The sequence below is a fragment of the Bos grunniens genome, chromosome 23, assembly GCF_055505025.1.
Source record: "Bos grunniens cultivar Pamir isolate PY7600 chromosome 23, Bosgru_T2T1.0, whole genome shotgun sequence".
NCBI lineage: Eukaryota > Metazoa > Chordata > Mammalia > Artiodactyla > Bovidae > Bos > Bos grunniens.
This window is the reverse complement of record NC_141187.1, coordinates 43,074,500-43,097,778: the sequence shown is the minus strand read 5'-3', so window position 1 is coordinate 43,097,778 and position 23,279 is coordinate 43,074,500. Positions and strand designations below refer to the sequence as shown.

Below are 23,279 nucleotides of genomic sequence, written 5' to 3'. Positions count from 1 at the left end.
GGAGGGAGGCACGTTGAGCAAGGACATCTTAAGTGAGTAAACATAAAACTCTGAATAAAATGATAGCTAACTCGGGGCCTTTACTCCAGCCGGACTGAAGGACTGGATGATGCCGATGGGACGGGGCACGAGGTGAGAGCTTCGTACCGTGGGAAGGTAGGAATCTGCTGTCTCGGGGCCTGTGGCACAGCGCTGGCACAGGTGAAAGGTTGGGGGGGTGACCCCTGGGACAGTGGAGAGCCACCCCAGGTGGCAGAGCCAGGTGGCACCTCCCATCAGCGCCACCCTTGGCTGCTAGAAGTCACAGCCACTTAATGGGCACACTGGGCGGTGCCATCCAAGGGTTCCTGCAAGGCTGGGCCGGCGGGCGACCTGCCGACACAGGTCGAGCCTGCTCCCCTTGGGGCTGCCTCCTGGAGAGACGGGGGTACTGCTGGAAGGGGAAGGGACACACGGGTCCTCTCTGGGGCTGGGGAGGCCTTGATGGCTCTGGGCTTTTTTCTTTCAGTTTTGAAAGCACAGTCTCCCTTTTTTCTCTCTGGCTATCCTCTTACAAAGGGGAGGGGAAAAAAAGGACTGAAAAGCATAGGAAACATTTTCAGGAAAATAGAAAGCACCAAATAAGGCAGTAATAAAGCCAATTTTATAATCTGTTCTGTGGCAAATTGGTTGATTTAACATTTGCTGTGGTCACTGCCTGCCCGGCTTCATCACCATCTCATTTGGTGCTTTCTAGTTTCCTGAAGATGGAAAATGTTTCTTATTAGTGATAAAAGTCTAGTTACATTCTGCTCATAGGAGACACTCAAAATATCAGAAACATTTCAAATGTAAGGAAAAACAGGAAGTCAGCAAGCAAATAATTAAAGGAGAAAGCTGATACGGCTGTATTACTATCAAAATAGATTTAAGAGGAAAGAAAAGCAATATTGGGGTAAAGCATAGCATTTAATAATTATTTTAAATTCAATTCACCAGGAAGGCAAATCAAAATTTCTGTGTGACTATATATTTTGCGGTTTTATTTTGAAAGTAAAATATGGAAGCACGACAAGGAAAATGTATGGAGTCCATCATAATTGAGGGGGAAAGGAAGGTTTAATGTACCTCTGATAATTAAGCAACCCAAAATGGATATTAATAGGAAACATCTGAACAGGCCAATTTACAAGTCGTCTGAAACGTACACTTACAGATCCCCATGCCTGTCACCTAGAATCTTGTTCTTAACTATACACAAAACATGTAGGAAAATACTCTAAAAGAACACAGTGTCAGTCTTGAATCAAAGAAGAAACCCCCTTTTCCAGCCACAATAAAATTTAGTATTTAAAAAACACTTCTAAACAACTTCACAAGTCAAATCTTGATGGAAAAAAATTTTTAAAACTCAGGACTACTACCAAAATTTAGAGACTATTCTGTGTACAGTTTACCAATAAGAAAGAGTAAAGGCACAAGTTAACAGCCTGAGGGCTGCAAAATGCAAACCTGACCCCAAGGTCTGCAAAGACTGAAAAGCATGTGGGTCTGAAGATTAGACAGAATCTAAACAAATCCATCGGAAACACAAAAGGAAAGCAAACCTCTAGAACCGTAAGAGAAAAATAGTTGAGTTCTTCCGTCAGGAAAGCATGGGTCCCTGACAGTGTCAGAAGTTACACCCAACACAGGCCAGATAAGTGGAAAAGTGGAACCGAAGAGGGCCTCAGAAACACTCAGGAATGTACTGAGGCCTCAGGAACAGAGTGGAACAGAGAACGGTGCGCAGGCAGTTGCTGCTGTGAACTGCAGGGAGAGCCTTCCTTCCCCACGGACACGAACCAGCTGGCGGTGGCTTGAGGCACCAAATGGAAAATGGAAAACAGTTGAACTTTTGGAATAAAACAGCATAATGTTCTTATAACATGGAGGGAAGGGCTTCCTAAACTAAAGTGGGCTCAGCTGGTCACATTAAGAATAAACGCATTTTGCAAAGGCCACACTGGAATAGCCACAGATATAATCGGGAAAGTCTGGTAAGACTCTAGGGAGACAACCAACCCGTAGAAAGATGGACAGTCAAGGAAGTGCATGTTAAAACCAAAAGAGAGTGGCAGAAGTTGAAGTGTCTGACACAACGGTTGACAGAGCTGTGGAGTGGCGGGCGTGCACGCTGGGCGAGCGTGAGCTGCCGTGGGTATCCTGGCGAGCACTGTGACGGCACCCACCACAGTTAGACAGATGCTTGCCATGTGACCAGGTAACCACTTTCCTAGTGACATATCCTAAAGAAGCGGGTTACAAGCTGTGGACCCAAGACGTGCGCTCCTGACAGGCACTTTCAAGTTCTCTGCTTCTGCTGCAGGCGCCCTGAAAGTGCTGAGCTCAGCTATGTGGCGGAGCGCAGCTGCTGTTCTCTTCGCAGCTCCCCTCCCCTCCCTTCGTGGCCTGCTGTCTCATGATACTCAGATCTGTGGTGTTTGTCCCTTATGGGCTGAATGAGTGCCCTAACCCCCTTGGGAGGTGGCTCAGCTGGTAAAGAACCTGCCTGCAATGCAGGAGACCTAGGTTCGATCCCTGGGTTGGGAAGATCCCCTGGAGAAGGGAATGGCTACCCACTCCAGTACTCTGGCCTGGAGAATTCCATGGACAGAGGAGCCTGGTGGGCTGCAGTCCATGGGGTTGCAAAGAGTCAGACACGACTCAGTGACTTTCCCACACACACCTTGCGGGGAGGTGATTATTTGAGATGAAGTCCTGAGGGTGGGGCCCTCGGGATGGGAATCACTGCCTTCCTGAGGAGATACCCCAGAGCCCTCACCGTAACCAAGTAAGCTCCAGAATGGTGCGAGAGAGACATTTGTGCATAAGGTGCCAGTCTGAGGTGGTGGCACAGCAGCCCAAGCAGACCAGGGTGGCGTCCCTAACCCATGCCCGACCCTGAGGACACGCCACAGGGAACAGATGAAGATAACGGTGGGACTCGGCAGGCGGACAGAGGAGACGAAGAGGCCACACTTGATCTGCACTGCTGGGGCTTCCCTGGTGACACAGTGGCTGAAGACCGCGTTCGTAGTGCAGGAGGCCTGGGTTTGATCCTGGTCAAGGAACTAGATCCCACGTGCCGCAACTAAGACCTGGCACAGCTCAGTTAACCCATCAGCACACAAACGGCACCGCTGACCTCAATTTAAAAGCACCGTGTCCACACCACAGCCTTCAGTGCCTCTGACACATTCACACCTGAGTGTCTTCTCTACATGCTTTTCCTTCCTCATTCTTTGATTTCCTTAACCTTTCCTGCAGGGGCACAGAGTTGAATGACAGGGACCGGAGTGAGGGTAACATTAATTGCGGGGCTTCAATGAAGGGGCAAGGTATGGAGACCAGGGCCAGGCAAGAAGAGGAAGGCTGAGCACAGAGGCATCTGGGAGGGAGCGGGGCTTCCCCGGTGGCACCAGTGGCAAACAATCGCCTGCCAGTGGAGGAGACATAAGAGACACGGGTTTGATCCCTGGGTCGGGAAGATCTCCTGGAGGAGGGCATGGCAACCCTCCAGTATTCTTGCCTGGAGAGTTCCATGGACCTAGAGGAGCCTGGTGGGCTACAGTCCACGGGGTTGCAAAGAGTGGACACGAGTGAAGTAACTTGGCACACACACATGCACAGGGGTTTGCAAGGGGTTCGGAAGGCCAGGAAGCCCAGGACACCTCTCCACACTGGCGCTGCTCTGGAGCCGGCCCCTCCACAGACATGAGCATTCGCACATCTGTATGTACAGCACAGCACTGGTTGGTTTGGGTTTTTTAGCCGTTCTCTTCTACTGGGGATCTTTCTAACCCAGGGATTGAACCCAAGTCTCCCACATTGCAGGCAGATTCTTTACCAGCTGAGCCACCAGGAAGCCCAAGAATACTGGAGTGAGTAGTTTATCTCGTCTCCAGCAGATCTTCAGGACCCAGGAATTGAACCAGGGTCTCCTGCATGGAGAAGTAAATGGCAACCTACTCCAGTATTCTTGCCTGAAGAATCCCATGGATGAAGGAGCTTGGTGGGCTACAGTCCACGGGGTCGCAGAGAGTCGGACACGACTGAGTGACTTCATGGCAGATGGATTCTATACCAACTGAGCTATCGAAGCCCCTACAGAGGCCAAGGGTCTTAAATGTCCAATTAGGAAACTGTCAGGCTACATCCTGACTGTGCAGATGCCACTCTTAAACTCTTGCAAAGGTTTTTTGATAATGTTGGGGAAGGATCCCCATGCAGCATGAAGGAAGATTAGATACACACAAAAACATCACCCTCAAATGGCTTCCCTGGTGGCTCAGATGGTAAACCGTCTGCCTGCAATGCAGGAGACCTGCGTTTGATCCCTGGGTTGGGAAGATCCCCTGGAGAAGGAAATGGCAACCCACTCCAGGATTCTTGCCTGGAAAATCCCATGGACGGAGGCGCCTGATAGGCTATAGTCCATGGGGTCACAAAGAGTCAGACAGACTGAGCGACTTCACTTTCACTTACTTTCAAATGGTAATAGGGATTAGTCTGTGCTACAGATTTATGGCTACTGTTTGTCTCTTGTTGCTTTTTTTTTTAAAAAAAAAAAACATATCCCAAATTTTACCTTCAATGAAAGCCTAGAACTACCTGGTGAGGCAAAAACAGCAGCAAGACAAAAATGGCAGGTAGCACCCACTTTTGAGTTCTGGGGTAGTAACAAGAGACCCCTGAGGTCTCACCCCAGCCCCACTCTGGGGGCAGCACCCCACGTGCACCCCCTCTAGAGGGCTCCCCGACTTGCCTCGCCTCTCCGCTATCTGCAGGTAGCCCGTGGAGAGGTACTGCTCCATGTCCTGCTGGAAGGCTTCCTCAAAAAACTTCTGCCGCTCCTTCAGCTTCAGCTGCTGGGTCTGCTCCATCTCCAGGACCTTCTGGGAGTGCTCTGCATCGAGTTCAGCTGAGGAGGCAGAGAGATCTGGGTCAGCGTTCGGGAACGGATATAAATACCCAATTGCATGGTCAATCTCGTTGATGTGGCCACCTGCACATCTGCCTTGACCTCACCCAGCTTGGCCCGGCACACAGGAGATGCCCAGCAAGCAGGGTCACAGCAAGCGCGTGGCCACCGGGGTCTGCGAGAAGAGCGCCTGGCCGTGAAACAGCCCCTTGGCTGAGTGGGCTAAGCTTGCAGAGCCTTGTGCTAACTCATCTGAGCAGGATGGAGGTGTGAGCGGACTCCACACTGGTCCTCGTGGTGCAACACAAATGTGTCAAATCAGCATGATGTACACCTTCAACTCCTACAATGTTATATGTCAGTTATATAAAAAAATTAAAACTCTTTAAGAAAGTCTACATGGTGTTACCAAGTGATTTTAACCAAAAAGCAAGACCAGAATTTGCAGTGAACAGTGGTCTCCGAGGCCCCACAGGATGGACCTTAATCATTCCCTCCATAAATACTCAACACTCTATGTCATAGCTCCATGATCCTCTATGCAGAGACTATGAAAACTTGATAATGCTGTATATTTTTAACCCCTAATCAGTTACCATCGTCAACATTTAGAATTCTCTGGATATTCTTGTATCCTGATCTTCATATATGCAAAGAATGAGAACCAGTGCTAACAGGAAGGTAAATCTTCCCGACGGCTGTACTCACAGGGAAAGGCGATGATGTGCAGTCTCCTCACCGACAGTCACTGCACACCCCCGGAATTTACCTGTCACCTTGACACGCGCCTCTCTCCCCACAGGGAGATGGTTTGTAAAGAGCATGGGGCTGGCTCGGGCCCTTCCCCTTTTGGCAGATGCTTCTGCACATCACACGAACCCCCTTTAGCCCACCTCTGGTTTCTCTGTGAGCTCATCTGAACACCCACGAGATCGTCACTCAAGGTTCATCTCACGTGTTTCCAATTCTCAAGCCCACGGGACCTATAAACCGGCCTAGCCCAGGAGCTCCCGGGAATGGAGGCAGCAGTCAGGGCATCTGTGTCCCACCCCCCAGCTGCTGGGTGGGCAATTCCGGAGGCATTCTGAACACGTCACCGGGATCTTGGTGGGGCTGCAGTGGTGGCCAGCAACGCATCCCTCTGTTGACATTTCCTCCTGGCCCCTCACCCCTACGTCCCTGGATCACCTCCCAAACAAACCACTTGCAGCAAAATCCTCATCTCAGGCTCTGCTTCCCAAGAAATCCAAGCAAGGATGTCTAATACCAGCTACGACTGACTGAGCCTTGCTGGGCCTCAGGGAGAGAGAAACTTATTTCATATGGGTGTCGGCAGGATTAAATAGGAGGCCACACGAGAACCACCAGGCACACAGTATTCACCACCAGCTGATGGCTAATATCATGACCAGCGTTACTATTGGGAAAAGCACAGGATAGGAAACACCACCAGAGCCTGGATGAGCACAGCGTCCTGTACTCGTGGACTCACCCCAGCGCGCTCAGCCCTGTGCAGACTCTTCAGAACAAGTCACCTATCAGTACCCTTAGTTAAATGTGCAAGGAATTGAGAGTGCACTTGTGAGAGGGAAAGGGAATTCGAGAGGATGTCTTTTCACTTGTTTCGCTTCAGCCGTCACCCCATCTGCTCAAATGCTTGAAGACTGCCAAGTGCATTAGAATAAGTCAACCCCCGAATAGATTAAGTATGCTTCAAACACTTCAAACAAAGTTCAATAACTCTTAAAAAAAATTTCCAAAATAGGCAGCTCAGAAACAAAGATCAATGCAGAAATCATCAAAGGGGTTTTCATTAAAGAGTATCTTTTTTATCTTAAGATTTTCTATAGATATATAATTACATAACTTGAAACCTTTCTTCTCAAGACTTCTGCCTCAAAAGTTCAATTCTCTCATGTTTCTGCATGATACATCCTGCAGTTTTTATCTTAAGTCTTCTATGCTGGAATGAAATCTAATCACGTTCCAGCCCTCGCAAAAGGTAGGGGATGGTTGGATTAGCAAACTTAAAATGACTTAAAGGAAAATAATCACTGTTTTAAGACATGTTCCTAGTTATTTGAAACAGCCTCAAGCTCCCTTCGTCATTTCCCACTTTATTTCAGAGCCCCTCTTGCATCTCAGGGCTGAATTCCAAGCCAGATTCACTGAGAACTAAGTACATTTACTCTACACCAGCTCTGCACTCAGGACAGTCATGACGAAAGCACACGGCAGATACTAAAGATCACTGTCCTGCTCAGCAGCTAAGGATTCACCCCCAGCTAATGCCTGAGCAAATGTGTTCTGATTGTGCTGTTTGTTCTAGAATCATCAGTTCAGCTTTTGCCAAGAAACAACTACATTTGGGAGTGGAGAAATGATGACGGACACAGGGAGTATTTCAAATCTGGAGGTTTAATATCACCTGAATTTGGGGGAATGACTATTGGAAGACATAAATCATAGGACATTTTCTGAAGGAAAAATGACCGCTTATTCACATCTAAGATGTTATTTATTATACTGGGGAAAACCTGACAAAGATTTAAGAACTTCAACAACTAGCCTAAAGACTAAAAAGAAAAAAAAAAAAAAAAAACCCCGAAACATTAAAAGATGCTGCCGTTTTTCTCCCAGGAGTCAGGAGTAATCGATTAATTCCATTATCAGCCCAGGCCCGTGTCTCCTTTGATTTCAACTCCAGGTCATTGCTCAAGCTTTATCTGACTGCAACTTCCATTCTAGCCTCCACTATCAATTTCAGATGGATAATTTCTCAAAACAACAAAAAAAATCCCATTACCAGCAAAGATGGTATAATCAATTCTCAGTTATATGTTTTAATGGGGCATAAGGGTAGCACAAAATGTATCAAATATAAAAAATCCATCAGGTTCATTTCAGGAACAATTTCAACTTATTCCACAACTAAGTCCATTTAACAGAGCTGATAAGTAATAAAAGACAGTAAGGTGTTAATGACTGAAAAAGCCCAGGGCTGCTGGGAAGAAGGAAAACCAGGACAAACCTCTCTGGTAGAAGGGAGAGTCTCTTTAATACAAAAATGTTAAAAGAGAAAACGATAAAATTTAATATGAGTTACGGAAAATTCTGGCAATTGCTACTTATTTTTAAGATTGAGAACATTTTTCATTCAACATAAATAATTAAAACTAAGAATAAATTAAAATCCTTTTTTTTTTTTTTCCATTGCATTGCACGGCAGGTGTTCAGGATCTTATTTCCCCTACCAGAGATCAAACCCATGCCCCTGCATTAGAAGTGCAGTTTTAACCCCTGGAAGCAACTGACAAGAGATTAATTTTCAAAATATACAAACAGCTCATACAGCTCAATATCAAACTAACAGCCCAATGAAACAGTGAGCGGAAGACCTGAATAGCCATTTCTCCAAAGAAGACATACAGATGGCCAAGAGGCACATAAAAAAGATGTTCAGCATCGCTTATTATTAGAGCAATGCAAATCAGAACTACCTCACACCAGTCAAAATGGCCCTCATCAAGAAATCTACAAACAATAAATGCTGGAGAGGGTGTCGAAGAAAGGGAATGGGAATTGGTGCAGGCACTATGGAAAACTGTACGGAGGTCCCTTAAGAAAACCAAAAATAGAACTACTGTATGACCCAGCGACTCCCTCCTGGGCACATGACCCAGAGAAACCATAATTCAAAGGGCTCCAGGCACCGCCGCAGTCACTGCAGCGCTGGTGCGCCCGCAGAGCTCGTTCAGGTCTCACCAGGCATGTATACGCGCGTGTGAGTGTACGGGGCGGGGCGCTCTGTGCAGGCTCACGAAGAACTGCAATCAGGATGTTACTATTACCACAAAGCTTCTCCTGCTGCCCTCTGGTAATCACACCCTCCCCTCCCTCCCCGCTCCCCTCCCTAGTCCAAATCTATGATCATGTCATCTCATAAAGGTTACATAAATGAAACCATGTGGTATATAGTCTTCTGAGGTTGGCTTTTTTCAGCTGGAATTTCCCTGATTCATCTCAGCAGCTGCTCATGTTGATAACTTGTTCCTTTTTGCTGCTGAGCTGTGTCCATGGTTGGGGGGACCACAGTTAAGTTTGACTAGTCACCCACTGAAGGACACCTGGATATTATGAGTGAAGTTGCGATGAATGTTTGTGTACCAGCTTCCAGATGAAAATAAGTCATCTGAGATAAACACCCAGGACTGTAATTCTTGGGTCATATGGTGAGTGAGTGTACCTTCTGGTTTTGAGAGGAACTGCCAAACTTTTGCAGAGTGGCTCCCATCCCGTGTCCGGGTGACCTCTTGCCTCACCAGCATTTGGTGAGACCCACAGACTGTGTGCTCAGGGAATCATTTCCTTCCCTTCTCCTTCTCTGTCAGAAACAAGGCTCAACTTCCTCTTAATTACTTTCAATAATTGCTATTATTTAAATAGAAAAACATTTAGTTTTAGAAAAATTCTACACAGGAACTGGGGACTTGTTAGATGAAGACAAAAATAGACATGATTTCCTTCCAGTTTTAAACCCCCACCTCTTGTGTATTTTTACCATTTAACAGTTAACTTTTATTTCTATCTCAAATAAGTTTTCACAATAAGGCACACTCAACCGTTTTTAAAGTCTCCCCAACCTTCTGCCTCACCTTAAACAAATGAATGCAAATTGTCTCAGATTGGACAAAAAGAGCTTTAACTAATACTGTCCTAGAACGGCAGGTTTTAAACATGCATTTAAAATACCAACTTCTCTGCCCTATGTTACTACAGTTTGTAAGAGTTTTCTGTTAGCCTTCATCAATAATTAGTTTCCAAGACAGATTTACAGTTATTTATACCATATATTATTCCTATGAGTATTCAAGAGTATTATAAGAGCCCTTCCCTTATTCCTCAGAATAAGTCTTTGGGAAAAAAATGCTGTGCATGTTAAAGTCAACATATTTTTAAAAAGCAGGTGAAATGACTTTACAGAGCTTTTCTTCACCCTCCCTCCAACACACCCATGTGTGTGCATGAATGCACACACATTTATCAAGAACCAAATGGCGCATTTCTTTTACATGCAACTAATAAACGATAACTCTTACCTCACATGTAGCAGTTTAGAATAATGACTGGTTTTTCAGAGTAAGTAACTCAGACAAGCCATGGCAGTTCGTGAGCAGACTTCACAAAGTTCAGTCCTTCAGAGCATCTACTGCAGCAGCTGCTTCCTAAACCCATGTCACAGGAAACAAACACTATTCTAGTATCTAAACTTCTGGAACACTTAAAAAAATTTCTATCAATTACCCTGAAGGAAATGACCACTGTCTAGAGTATTAGCAAAATGGACACTGCAGAAACAGCGTGTTCCAGGTCTGCTCAAAGCAGGAAGCTAGACATGCTCAACTGTACCTTATCTTTTAGTGCAGGAACAAGGCAGCTTAGAAGACCTGGCCTGGCTACTGCTCTCTGCTGGTCAAGGGGATAGGGTTGGATGATATCCATAAGAAAGTCACTTCCAGCTCTTAAAACAGTATAATTCTATTTTTACTTATTTTTGATTGGGGCAGGAAGAAGTCCCCCAAATCCTATCTTTTTTTTTTTTTTTTTTTGGTAAAATTATATGAAAATCAGATTAGCAGTAAGAAATTTAGGACCTTTTAAGACAGTGACATTTCAAGAAAATCAGATTGAACTATTAACAATTTCCTAGAATTTTAAAGTCCTATCTGACAGACTCCATTTTACTTAAGAGTTGTGACCTACTTAATAATTATTGGGGGTGGGGGGTGGGAAAGGTTTATATTGCTATAGGAATCCTTCCAAACTCCACAGTTTGTTGTTGTTGTTGTTAGTACAATTAAACACTCTAGACAAAGGACAAACCAGCTGCTTGTGTCTAAGTATCAAATCAACTATTACAGAGTTCATTCAAAGGCGTGATGGAGATAGTAGGCCTGTAGTGTCATCAAAGTCAACTCAAGGACTGGTGACAGAGGCTGCTGGATCGCTGCATTCCAGCACTGACTTTGTAACTCAGTATCTGGTCGGGTCAGAGAATTTACATTTCTAATCAATTCCAGGGCAACGCTGTTGCTGCTGGTCCAAGGACCAGACTCAGAACCACAGGTCTTGATGAACTATTTCTGTGCATCCACTTTATTCAGATTTTGTACTCTGTACAACTATTTATATAACGGAAAACAGTAAATATAAGATGGGGAAGCTGCCACAATTCATGGAAATGACAGAAATGTCCTCTCCTAAACCCTGAAATATTTACAAAGTCATCTAAAAAGGAAAGTCTCCAGCAGCAGCCAAAACACATAAACAACCCTGGCTCCTCCTCAGTCCTCTTCACTGATGAGACACAAGTACCCTCAGAATCAGAAAACGCTATTCTCTCGTTCCGTGGAATCCCTTACCAGGCCCTGGCTCAGGGGCTTGGGGCTTCATACAACAGGAGACAAAAGATGTGACCCTCTGCTTTTTGTCCTGAACCCAGACCTGACCTAGGGGCGGCAGGTCCTTGTCCTCTCCATCTGCAGAGACGTCATCTCCACTAGACATTCACGTACACAGCCTCACATTACATCTGTGTTTAAAGCTGATAAACTCTGACAAATAAAAATTAAGTACTCAGAGTGAGATATGAAAGGGTATTGCAACGGAGGCAGAAGAGATGAAAAATATGTGACTGAGGTTGGGGTTCAGGACTTGGCATGTGGAGTCTGAGGAAAGAGAAGCGGGCACTCGCTCTGACGCCCCCGGCTCGTGCCCTTGAAGCAGGTCATAAGGTCCTCATGGTGGGGTGTTCCCTTCCCGTACCCACAGGACAGGAGCATCCTTACCTCCAAGACACAGAGAAGACTCCAACACGCAGGCACAGTCTCCTCCAGGTCACTCAGAGCCTCTGTCCTAACGACACTTCTCCATGAATGTCCACTCTTCATTAAACCGGGCTCAAAACACTCAAGTCTGTTTCTTTAGGTCTTCATTTCCTTATGAAGGCCCCAAGATCATGTCAAATTTAACATTAATCTCTATACTTTTCTCTTGATGTTGCCATTTTAATTCTCAGACTCAGCCAAGGACCCTAAGAGGATAAGGGGAAAACTTTTTTCCTCCCCATACTATCATGCCCAAATACAGGCTAACACATTTTGAAGCATCAATGAAATGAATAATCTGATTTAAAAATAATACAGGTTACAGAAATCAGCACAAGAAGTGAAACTGTTAAATATCAAAATCTAATGGACAAATTATTTCAAGTTTTCAAAGGCCATGGGTATGGGAAAGAATCAAAAGCTAGTTGATGGATTTTTCATAGTAATTCTGGTATCAAAACTTAATCATGTATTTTTTAAAAGGAGGGGGTGAGGAAGCCTAGGTAGGTCCCACCAGATTTTAAAACACTTCACAAAACAACAATTTAAACTTTATGAAAAACAAAAAGAGATGGGCTGATTATTGGAATGGAAAACCCCCAAGAGAGAGTTGATCATATGCTAAACAAATATAATTCAGGATATATTTGGAACAAATGAGGAAGTAAAGCATTTTGCAATAAGTGGCATTGTGAAAATTAGCTGGTTATTTATAAAATCAATTTAAGGGCATACAAGATGAATTAAATAACTGAATACCAAAAATGACATATGGAAAAATAAAAAGAAAACCAAATTAAATCTTTAAAGTTACAAGTAAGGGACCTTACACAGTATTGAAGAAATCCACAGATCCCGAGTCACGTGAACAGTAAACATTCTTGGATGTTTAAAAAACACAATGAAAAGGGAAACAACAGATTGAGGAAAAAGCTGCCACAAATGCAAAAGACCGTTCTTTTTACCATAAACAACAACAACTATTAGAAAAAATTCAGACCTCAATAAAATCTTTTCAGTAGAAAAAAGACAATTCACAGAAAAAAACTGTTCAGCACAGTAGTTTATCAAAGATGAAATACTGTTTTATCCAATTGCATACTGGCCAATAGAAAAACAATTCTGACAAAAGGTGAGACGCTTTGATTACCAGTGTTTCCATGAAATGAATTGTTAAGAAGACTCTTAAAAAGCAATCTGATTTTTAAAATCTGTACTTTCACCTAAGGGTACCACTTCTGAAGATGCACAGTAAGGCCATAACCCAAAAGAAGAAGAGAGGTCCTTCCTTGGTCCAGTGGCTGAGACTCTGCCCTCGCAACGCAGGGGGTCTGGGTTTGATTCCTGCTCAGGGAACTAGATCCCATGTGCCACAACTAAGACAGCACAGTCAAGTAAATAAATACATATATTTTTTTAAAGAATAAAAGAGTTATCTACATAACGAAGCTCATTTCCGCCCTCAGTAGCTTGTGTTACCTTTCCCTCCAGCATTTTTTAAAATTTACTTTTAATTGGAGGAAAACCGCTTTACAATATTGTGCTGGTTTCTGCCACACAACAATATGAATCAGCCATAAGTATACGTATGTCCCCTCCCTCTTGGTGCTCCTTCCCACCCCTTGGGTGTCGCAGAGCACCAGGTTGAGCTCCCAGTACAGCTAACAGGACATCTGCATTTTAACAGGACACAGGAATAAAGCAAAGTTGAGGAACTGCTCTTCATCTCCTGTCCCCCGACAGCCCAGGTCAGAACACCAAAATCCGGCTCCCATGGGGCCAACCCCACCTCCCCCTTAGGAACTGTCCTGTCCACAGGGGAGGGGACCCACTGGATGGACAGGCATTTCCCTACACTCCACGGTGCAATGCTGCGAGATGAAAATCAGGTTCAGTGGAATGTTACACATGAGCATAAGGATTCTCTACGCTGATAGAATAATTCAGATGTTAGATTTCTTTAGGCTAAATATCACTGAAGAACACTCAGTAATAGTCAAAACAATTACCTTCAGACATGTTTTCACTTGCGCTGCCTTCATTTCAAATTAAGTAGTCAAAAAATTATAATCTAGAACCATGGTTTTGAACCTTTTCAAGTTTAAGAGTGGGTGCACTTTTATTGACAATTTACTGAGAGAATGCATGACAACAGAAATCTATTATGAATTCAGGAACACTTTTAAAAGGACTCTGAATTTTATTTCCCACAATATTTACAACAGAAGAGTGCATATATTTCAACTATAAACAGTTACCACACGAGACCCAAAGCTCAACATGCTTTTGGATATCAGCCTCTTATAAATGTTCCTGTGCTCCAAGTTGGAAACATTCTGCCCCTGGAAGGGTCAGTGACAAATCTCAGCATGCTTGAAAGCCCATCATACCTCATTATTTCCAGAAAATACTTTAGAAATGGGGATTTATCACTTTCAATTATGAGCTGTTGGAGGCTTATGAATGAGTGACTTAACGAATAAATTAGTACCAGGAATGGCTACCTCGGTCCCCTCCCTCCTTCCACTGTAAGTCCCTCAACACCTGGAAGCTCAGCTGGTAAAGAATCTGCCTGCAGTGCACGAGACCTGGGTTCAATCCCTGGGTTGGGAAGATTCCCTGGAGGAGGGCATGACAACTCACTCCAGTATTCTTGCCTGGAGAATCCCAAGGACAGAGGAGCCTGGCCGGCTACAGTCCATGGGGTCGCAAACAGTCAGACACGACTCAGTGACTAAGCTCAGTATAGCCAGCTAACGGGGTGGGGATGAGACATGGATTCCCTGCTTCCCAGACAGGCTGGTGGCACAGCCAGCAGCAATGGTGGGAGATGGGTCTTGACTAGATCCCAGAGGCCAGAAGGGGAGGAAGAGGTTGCACGAAGAAGGGGCTCAACACATGGGGTAGCCTGCTGAGCAGACTAAATTCCTCACTTCCTTTCGAACTACTTCCTGAAATTTCACCATTAGAGATTCACATATTTAACATTTCTCTTTTATAAAGTTGAGAATACCATGTTTAGGAGTGTTTAGAAAATTTCAACATTCAAAATTTAATGTGAATTAGTGTCTTATGCTTGCTCTCTAATGCTTCTCTCAGATTAATGGCTCATGCAGATGCGGGGGAAATGGGTAGACAGACAGATGATCGTGAAGAAAGCGCGGTGGCAGGGCAGCTGTGATGGTGGCCTCAGGAGGAGGCCATGAGGGAAATAAACGCCTCGCAGAACGAGGGACCAGAAAGTGAAAGAGACAAGGGCGAAGTGTCAAAGACACACTGCCTTGATTCAGAACTGTGTTCAGAGGTTAGCTTACGCTCTGCTCTTCCTGTTTTGTCTTCAACTACATTATGGACAGTGAGGACTTCCGTCAGAACAGCCTGGAACCTAGACCCCTACTGAGGAGGTATGGCTGAGAAACTGCCTCCCCAGTTACCCAGGACTTGCAGTCAACATCTGGGGGCTCCAACCAATCACGCGCTCTCCCCTGCCCTGCCTGTGACCCGCAGGGCCCCTGGCTCAGAGGTGCCCCACACCTCTGGTTCTCAGCTCAACTGCAGCCCCCCTGACAAACGCAGGGACTTTCAGGTGCTCTTTCCCGCTCCCTCCTGCTCTAAGGCGTAAGTTTCGCTTGCCCTCTGTCCGCTCAACTGGACACTAGGTTCCTTGAGGGCAGACACAATGTCTTTTAAAGGGCTGTGGGTATGCCACCCCCAAATACACCACCCTGGCAGGGGGATTATTTCCAGCTACGGCTAAAGGTGACATAGAAACAACGGAAGTGGGAGAAGCTCTTGGGCCTCCCCTCTCTGAAAGCAGGGTGCAAAGCAAGTATTTCGTGTAAATTTTCACTTGTAAAGCAGGCTCCCCCTTTTCCCTACTAGGCATCAACAGAGAAGGCAGCCACCGGAGTCTGCGCAGCAAACCTCACTCGGCGATCCCGGTCTCCCACGAGGTCCTCACACACGTTCCCACAGTTCGCCACCTCTGGAAGCCTGAACTCTCCCTCCTTGTCTAGTTACGTCTTCACAATAGACAGGGAGGCCTGGCGTGCTGCGATTCACGGGGTCGCAAAGAGTCGGACACGACTGAGCGACTGAACTGAACTGAGTTTATCACACCCTTTGTTAAAATGGTATATAAACCCCTGGGTATAACTGCTGCTCTGCATCTTCACTTCTTTTCTATGGAGGCCTCCATGCGCACATACAAATTAAAATACTACCATCAAATTTTTAAAAAACCTGTCTTTTGTCAGGCTGATGCTCAGGGTGTAGGTACTAACCCTAAGAGATGAGGAGAGAGTTTCCCTACATGCTCAACCTGGTGCCCTCAGTGCCTGGTTGAGTGGTGAATGACCTGGGAACCACCCTGGCAGGAAAAAGGGGCACGTGCACAGGTGGGTGGTAAGCAGGCTTCCCACTGGCTGCTTGCCGGCAGAGGCGCAGAAGGCAGTCACAGCAGCCCGGGTGTTCAAGGCGCAGGCAGGCAGGAGACAAACACAGCAGCCCAGGAAAGAGCGCTGCGGCTGAAGGGAAACCCTGGCATCTCATCACGTGTGCTGAGAAGAGACATGCATCGCCACCAAGGCCAAGAGTGCGAGCCGGGAGCGCCTGCAGCTGGCTCTCGGGGGCTGGCAGTGGACAGTGACGTTAGACCGGCCCATAAAACCAGTGCAGCGCATTCAAAACCCGCTGAGCTTAACAAGGTTCACTTTAATACAGAAATGCCATTACCCAAGGACTACGGAAAAGTTGGCCGAGAATCCTGTAAACCATTAAAAATGGCATTCCAGGGATTTCCCTGGTGGTTCAGTGGCTAGGGCTCCACACTGCCGACGCACGGGCCTGGGTTCCATCCCTGGTCGTGGACCTAGATCCCGCGGGCCGCAGCTAAGACTTGGTGCAGACAAACAAACATTTTTTAAAAGTGGTGCTCCAAAATAATGCCACCCCTAAATGGTCAATAAAATACAGCCTCTGAGCCCCTCCTCAAAATTCATATTTACAAACTGATGTAGTGAACTTTCCCTTGGGGCTGACAACTGAAAGTGGCCTGAGAAACTGAAAGAGAATTGAGTTTATTCAGAAGCATACAACCGTAAGGATATTTATCCTTTTGATGAAGAGTTCAACATAGACATGAGATTATGGGAATTCCCTTATATGTACTCAATGATATGTACTTAACACAGCAGCAAGATATATAAGAAGCCTACTCTTTTTCAAGAAAAGTCCATAAGCTGAGCTACCACTCCTAAAACAAGACCCGGAGCGTTCTGAAGCTGGGATGTGACATGACAGGGTGCTCTCCGTGAACTTTCTACGTAATGGCGATATTCCTTAGAATGAGGCCTTGCCCACCAATCCACTGCACAGAAACACTGTTTTCTTAGGGAACTTCCCCTGTTCTAGGTACAAAGTAGGAACTTAAGAATGACTGTGAAAATAGCAAATGATGATTAATTACAAGATAGGAGTAAGAAGGCACAGCATTCGGGAAACACCCACTCAAGAAAGAAGTTTAAACCAAAACAGAACTAATTTCAGGTTATCACTTTATTTTTTCATAAGCAGAAGAGAAAAACCAACCAACCAACCAAAAAAGCCCCCAAAGCTTGCTACCTTATGAAAAAGTCTGCCTGAAGGCATAGTAATACAAATTGAATTGACTATACGAAACAGTGGAGCAGCCCTGTGTTTCCGTATTCTTTGAATACGTTAGCATATAAACTAAGGCCCTGGATAGAGATATAAGATTTTTAAACCCTTAAAGACACAAACTTCATGTTACGTGTGATGGCACCATACAGATACATATACATTCTGTCCTCAGTTGGGGCAGATGGAACCACAGAGCACTCCAGAGAGACAGAAGAGTGATCCGACCAGCACTTTGCCACAAACTGTCCAGGCCTTTCTCTGCCCTGTATCTGCCTTCCCTTGTTCACAGGGGGACTTTGATCCTCCATGGTCAAGGCAATTAATGACGATGCTCTTGGCAACAGGTAGCTCTGCCTTTTCAGTTCAGACAGCTTTGCCAGTACTTAAATTTGCTTATAAAAACCTACGTGTCCCAGAATCTGATAGTTCATTTCTTATGACTTTTTTTTTTAAGCCCCTTCTTAATCCTAATTCTTTCCCATTTACCATCATGGGTATGCACGTGAGATGCAATATTTTCAAGTTTTCTAAAATCGCTAAATTTTGAGGGTCTAAATTTACCATGTATGCCCTTAAGAAGCTAAAATGACCTGGCAAAGGGATTTCAACATCACACTGTCTTTCCTTCTTTACAGCAGCATTTAATTACCTCTCTTTCTCTATAACTGAAGTCAAGAGAAGCTTTGGATTCTCTGTACACTTCAGGAAATTGTAGAAGAGGAAATTTGTTCACAGGTATCAATTTCACAGACAGAATGGAAGCATGTAGAAAAAAATCTATATGTTTTAGTTTTCTGAGTAAGATACTTCTTACCATCAGGCTAGAAATCCCAGTGCTTTCTGTTGTATTTTGAAAGGTAATATGAATTTGATTTTTTGGTAATCCCTTTGAGAAATAGTAATTTGCTTCTATTAATTCACTGAGTCAATTAAAGGACACTCTGGAAAAATCAAAGAAAAGATTCTTCCACATTTCATATCTTAGAACTAAAATAAAAGCTCAGAGTTCAAGTTGATACTATAGTCCCTGAAAACGTCTCACAATCATCTTTTGTTGAATTAGTGGGCTGGAGCTCACAGTTTGTGGCACTGCGATTGTTCTCTCATATTCATCAGACTCAGCCACATTTCCCCTGATAACTTCCTGAATTAACAGTACAGGAGGGTCCATCTGAGACTACTCAACTCTAGATTATAAGCCACTTTTCTACAACAAAGGGACTTGATCTTATGTGTGTGCAGCGTTTAATAAGTACTTACTTTTTTTTTAATGAAATGGACATAGGAATGAATAAGTAACCTGCTTTTAATTTTTTTCCAAAGCCTTGTGAAGTGGCAGAAAAGCAGTGAAAACGTTCAAACTAAATTGCTGTGTGTGGGCTATTAGGACCATCTCCTTCTGGTAAAGAAAATCCAACAAACAGAACCCAGAAGAGGTGTCTGCTAGGGACCAGAGTGGAAGCCACAGACACTGGCTTACTCGTGCTTATTATAACCTCCTGGTTGGGAAGCTCGACCATGTAGAATTCAAGGCAGGTAAGCCCACGAGTGTCCCTAACAGTCCTAATTTTCCCACTTCCCCTGGGTCCAAGCTACCACCGTTTCTCACTAGCTGGTCAAGAGCCTCCTAGCTGGTCAGTCAGATCTTCAGCAGCCCTCTTCCAGTCCTTTCCTGCACAGTAGCCGGAGTGTAGCCACAGTGGCTATGCTAGTCTGCATAGCAAACGTGGTCATGTCACTCCCTGCCTAATGAAAGCCTCTGGACACCCCTGCTTCACACGACCTGAGCGACCACATCACCTCTCCAGTCTCACACGTACCACTCCCTGCCCCCAGCCCAAATGGTCTCCTTCCTCTGCCTCCTCAAACTTGACACAATCTCATCAGACTTCAGCTCTGCACATGCTATTCCTCTTGCTGGGATCTCTCCCCTCCCCTTTTAGTTCCTACTCAGCTTCCAGACCTCAGCCTAAGTACCACTTCCTCACAGAAGGATTCCATGACCTCCACAATTAAGTGAAACCCACCCTACGATAAAACTTCTAGAAGAGAATAAAGTCTCATGGCCTCAACTCTGGCAAAGAATGCCTAGATATAACAACAAAAGCACAATTCATTACAATTTTATTTTTTTCGATAAAAGAGACTTCACCAAAATTAAAAACTTTAGTGCTTCAAAATAAATAAGGAAATGAACAACCACAAACTGGAAGAAAATATTGGCAAATCACATATCTGATAAAGAGCTTGTATCCAAAATACAGAACTCTTTCAACTCAATAAGACAACCTAGTTAAGAAACGGGCATAATATTTCAGTAGTCATTTAATCAAAGAAACATGAATGGCTAATAAACGCATGAGAAGCTGCTCAACATCGTTAGTCAGTGGACATGTTCAAATCAAAATGACCTGACGGGAACATACAAGTCCTGTACGAGGCAGCCTAACAGAGTGGACAGAGCACAGCCTCTGAGCTCAAGAGCACAGTGTTCAAACGCCTGCTTCACCACTTACTAGCTGGGTAATTCTGGAAAGTCACTTTCAAACCTTTCAAATTCATAAAACAGGGACAAGGCCGCTAAGGCTGCTTTGAGAATTAACAAGATGTGTCCAACATGGCTCACGTCCCCTTCACACCACTGAAGCGGCTCTCCTTATGGGGACCAATGGTCCGCATGTTGCCAGTTCCAAAGGACCTATTTCAGTCTTCCTATTTCTGAGAAGATGACAAAGCTGCCCACTCTCTCCAATAACTAGTTACTCCAAATTCTGTTAATTCTGCTTCCAAAATATCCCGGGAATCCACTTTTGTCTCTTCCATCCCCATGGTCTCCATCCTAATCCCATCCCTCATCCTTCTCTCTGGCCTCTGCTTCTTAACTTAACCCTTCCCATGAGCCTAACCAGAAAACAACAGTCATTTCCCCACATACTCACCGCTGCTATTGCTAAGTCACTTCAGTCGTGTTGGACTCTGTGCGACCCCACAGAGGCAGCCCACAAGGCTCCCCCATCCCTGGGATTCTCCAGGCAAGAACACTGGAGTGGGTTGCCATTTTCTTCTCCAATGCATGAAAGTGAAAAGTGAAAGTCAGGTCGCTCAGTTGTATCCGACTCTTAGCGACCCCATGGACTGCAGCCTACCAGGCTTCTCCGTCCATAGGATTTTCCAGGCAAAAGTACTGGAGTGGGGTGCCACTGCCTTCTCCGACATACTTACTAAGAGTCATCTTTTTAAGTTATGAATCCGATGTTACTTCTTTCCCCGGATACACACACCCGCTACTTACTCTGTTGGCCTTCCCTTGCAGTACGAATGAAATCCAAACTCTTTCGAATTCTCTGTAAGATGTTCTGGGGTCTGGCTTCTGCAGTGGCTCCAGCCTCTGGCAATCTTCACACCTGCCAAGTTCTTTACTTCCTTGTAACCGCTGAACGCATGGTTCCTGCTGCTAGAAATTTCTTACCCCTCCTTTATTCATATTGGTTTTCTCCTTCTCGTTCTTCTGGCTCAGACAATGGTCATCCTTTCCGCCCGCCTCACCAGTCTAAACTCTGTCCCTGTGGTAATGATGGCCATTGCTTGTAAAGTGCCTGTCTCCTCCTGCTGGACCACCCTGCATGAGGGCGTCTCTCCCGTCTCTCGTGTGTCTGTCTGTACATGTGCGTGTATATTGTGTATGTACACATATGTGCATACACTTATTATATGAACAAGTACATACTGACACGTGAACCTGCTGACAAGCAGAGTGCCAAGCACGTAGCGGGCAATCAACAAGGGAATTCTAGTATTTACTTTTTGTGAAGGTTTACAGAATAAAGCAGCCATTAACCTAGGCTTCCAAGTACGTTTCCCAACAGCCTTGGGACACCTTAGGGATTCCCTTCTGTTCCAAATACATTTGCACACCCTGTCTTACTATTTTTCTATCTCTTCCTACTAGACTATCGGCTCCTTTAAAGTAAGAATCTTTTCAACTTCAACTTCCCCAAGCTTAGCAAAGAAACAGGCACAAGTCTTTGTTGAATCAGAAAACACTGATTATAACAGAAATTTATCTTTTAAAAACCTTATTTTTATTTGGATAACCTTCATAGATACCGATATGCAAATAATCGATTTGGTTTTACTTTGATGCTTTAAATAAGACAGTTAATCAGAAACAGAAAGCCAAACCAGCTATATCATCTCCAAAGAGCCTGATTTCATTTTCCATAAGATATATTTGAACACAAAGGTAATTTAAATTCAAATAATTAATTTTTTAATTAAAAAATCTAAAAGTAAAACACGTGGGCTATACTCTTTCCATGCACTCATACTAAATCGCTTCAGTCGCGTCCAACTCTGTGCGACCCTATGGACTGCAGCCCGCCAGGCTCCTCTGTCCATGGGATTCTCCAGGCAAGAATACTGGAGTGGGTTGCCATGCCCTCCTCCAGGGGATCTTCTCGACCAGGGATGGAACTCACATCTCTTAGGTCTAAACTGCACTGGTAGGTTCTTTACCACTCGCGCTACCTGGGAAGCCCCAAAAGTGAAAGTGTTAGTGGCTCTTTGTGACCCCATGGACTGCAGCTGGCCAGGCTCCTGTCCATGGGATTCTCTAGGCAAGAATTCTGGTGTGGGCAAGCCTTCTCCAAGGTAAGATTCCCTTCTCAGGGGATTTTCCTGACCCAGGGATGGAACCCGGGTCTCCTACATTGCATACTTTCATCAAATCACATTTTGGTATTGTGACCTACTCTGACTTAGAGATCGACTAAATCAATTCCTGATTTACTAACAATAATCTCATGGGAATAAACTAAAATTTGAAGTTGATGCAGAAGCCAAAAGAAAAACACAACTCACAGCCTGCTGAGAGGCACTCCCATGAAAATGAATTTCCTATTTTCAAATAAAGGCGTACTGAAACAAGGATTTAAATCACTTTTCTGCAAAAACCAGCTCCATTCAAAAATGCACTGTGATGTTCAGAATGCTTTCTTTGGCTATCTTACATTTTTATTTGATGTACTGAATAGAGTATTAATAACCAAAATATTCTTTTCTCTTCATTAAAAAGTCAATTCTACATATTTGTAGCAATAGAATTAATAACAAAATTTTTAAGGTGGAAAGAGTTGTTACTCCTTTGCTGCTAAACAAGGACACGCAGGTGTTTAGCTATGTTTCACAGGGTAGCACATGCAGCAACTTGAAATACCAAATGGGGGACACTACTGGAATTTTTGTGTGACATTTATGGCCAACTTTTGAAAAATTATTATAAAAACAGCAGAAATCTGCTCATTAGCCTAATCTCATTGCCCAAGAGAACAAAGGGAGGATGAAGCAGAGGAACCTGCAAATGTGTTACTTCATCAGCTGTGTAAGGACAATGAACTCACTACCATAACAATGTCCTATTTTTGCACCTGCCCACTGCTTCCTCTCTGGGCAAGCACCAAAAACTCCACCCTCCAAACCAGGGTGCTCACTGGCAGATAAAAAAGTTTACAAATTCTTTCCCCTTCCAACAGATCCCTGAGACATGCTGATTCTGTTTGTGGAGTAAACACTCTATATGAAGTGATTACTCTGTTCTTTGTTGGAGTACCTTATATAAGCCGACTATGTTCACAGACTTTTGTAAATTTCCACTTAAAGAGGGTTAAAGTTTCTGGATAAAATAATATTTTAATGTGAACTAAGACAGTCTGTGAACTGAACATGAGACAATATGCAAATAGAGAATAATTCAAAAGCATACTTTTAGTAAACTAGAAATTAGTAAACTA

The 23,279-nt window shown here is 44.5% G+C and overlaps 1 protein-coding gene across 18 annotated transcripts in view; it reads right to left on the bottom strand.

Annotated features, from left to right (window-relative positions):
- The window catches only part of DTNBP1 (dystrobrevin binding protein 1), a 191,300-nt gene that overhangs the window by 3,020 nt on the left and 165,001 nt on the right, over positions 1-23,279 (bottom strand). For 17 of the 18 annotated variants that reach the window (XM_086370226.1, XM_086370232.1, XM_086370222.1 and 14 more), the window contains one exon: positions 4,787-4,942. In XM_086370226.1, the coding sequence (XP_086226352.1) occupies positions 4,787-4,942 (156 nt within the window). Of the gene's footprint in view, positions 1-1,009; positions 1,838-4,786; positions 4,943-23,279 lie in introns of those variants that run through there. The other variant, XM_086370227.1, reaches the window with a different exon arrangement.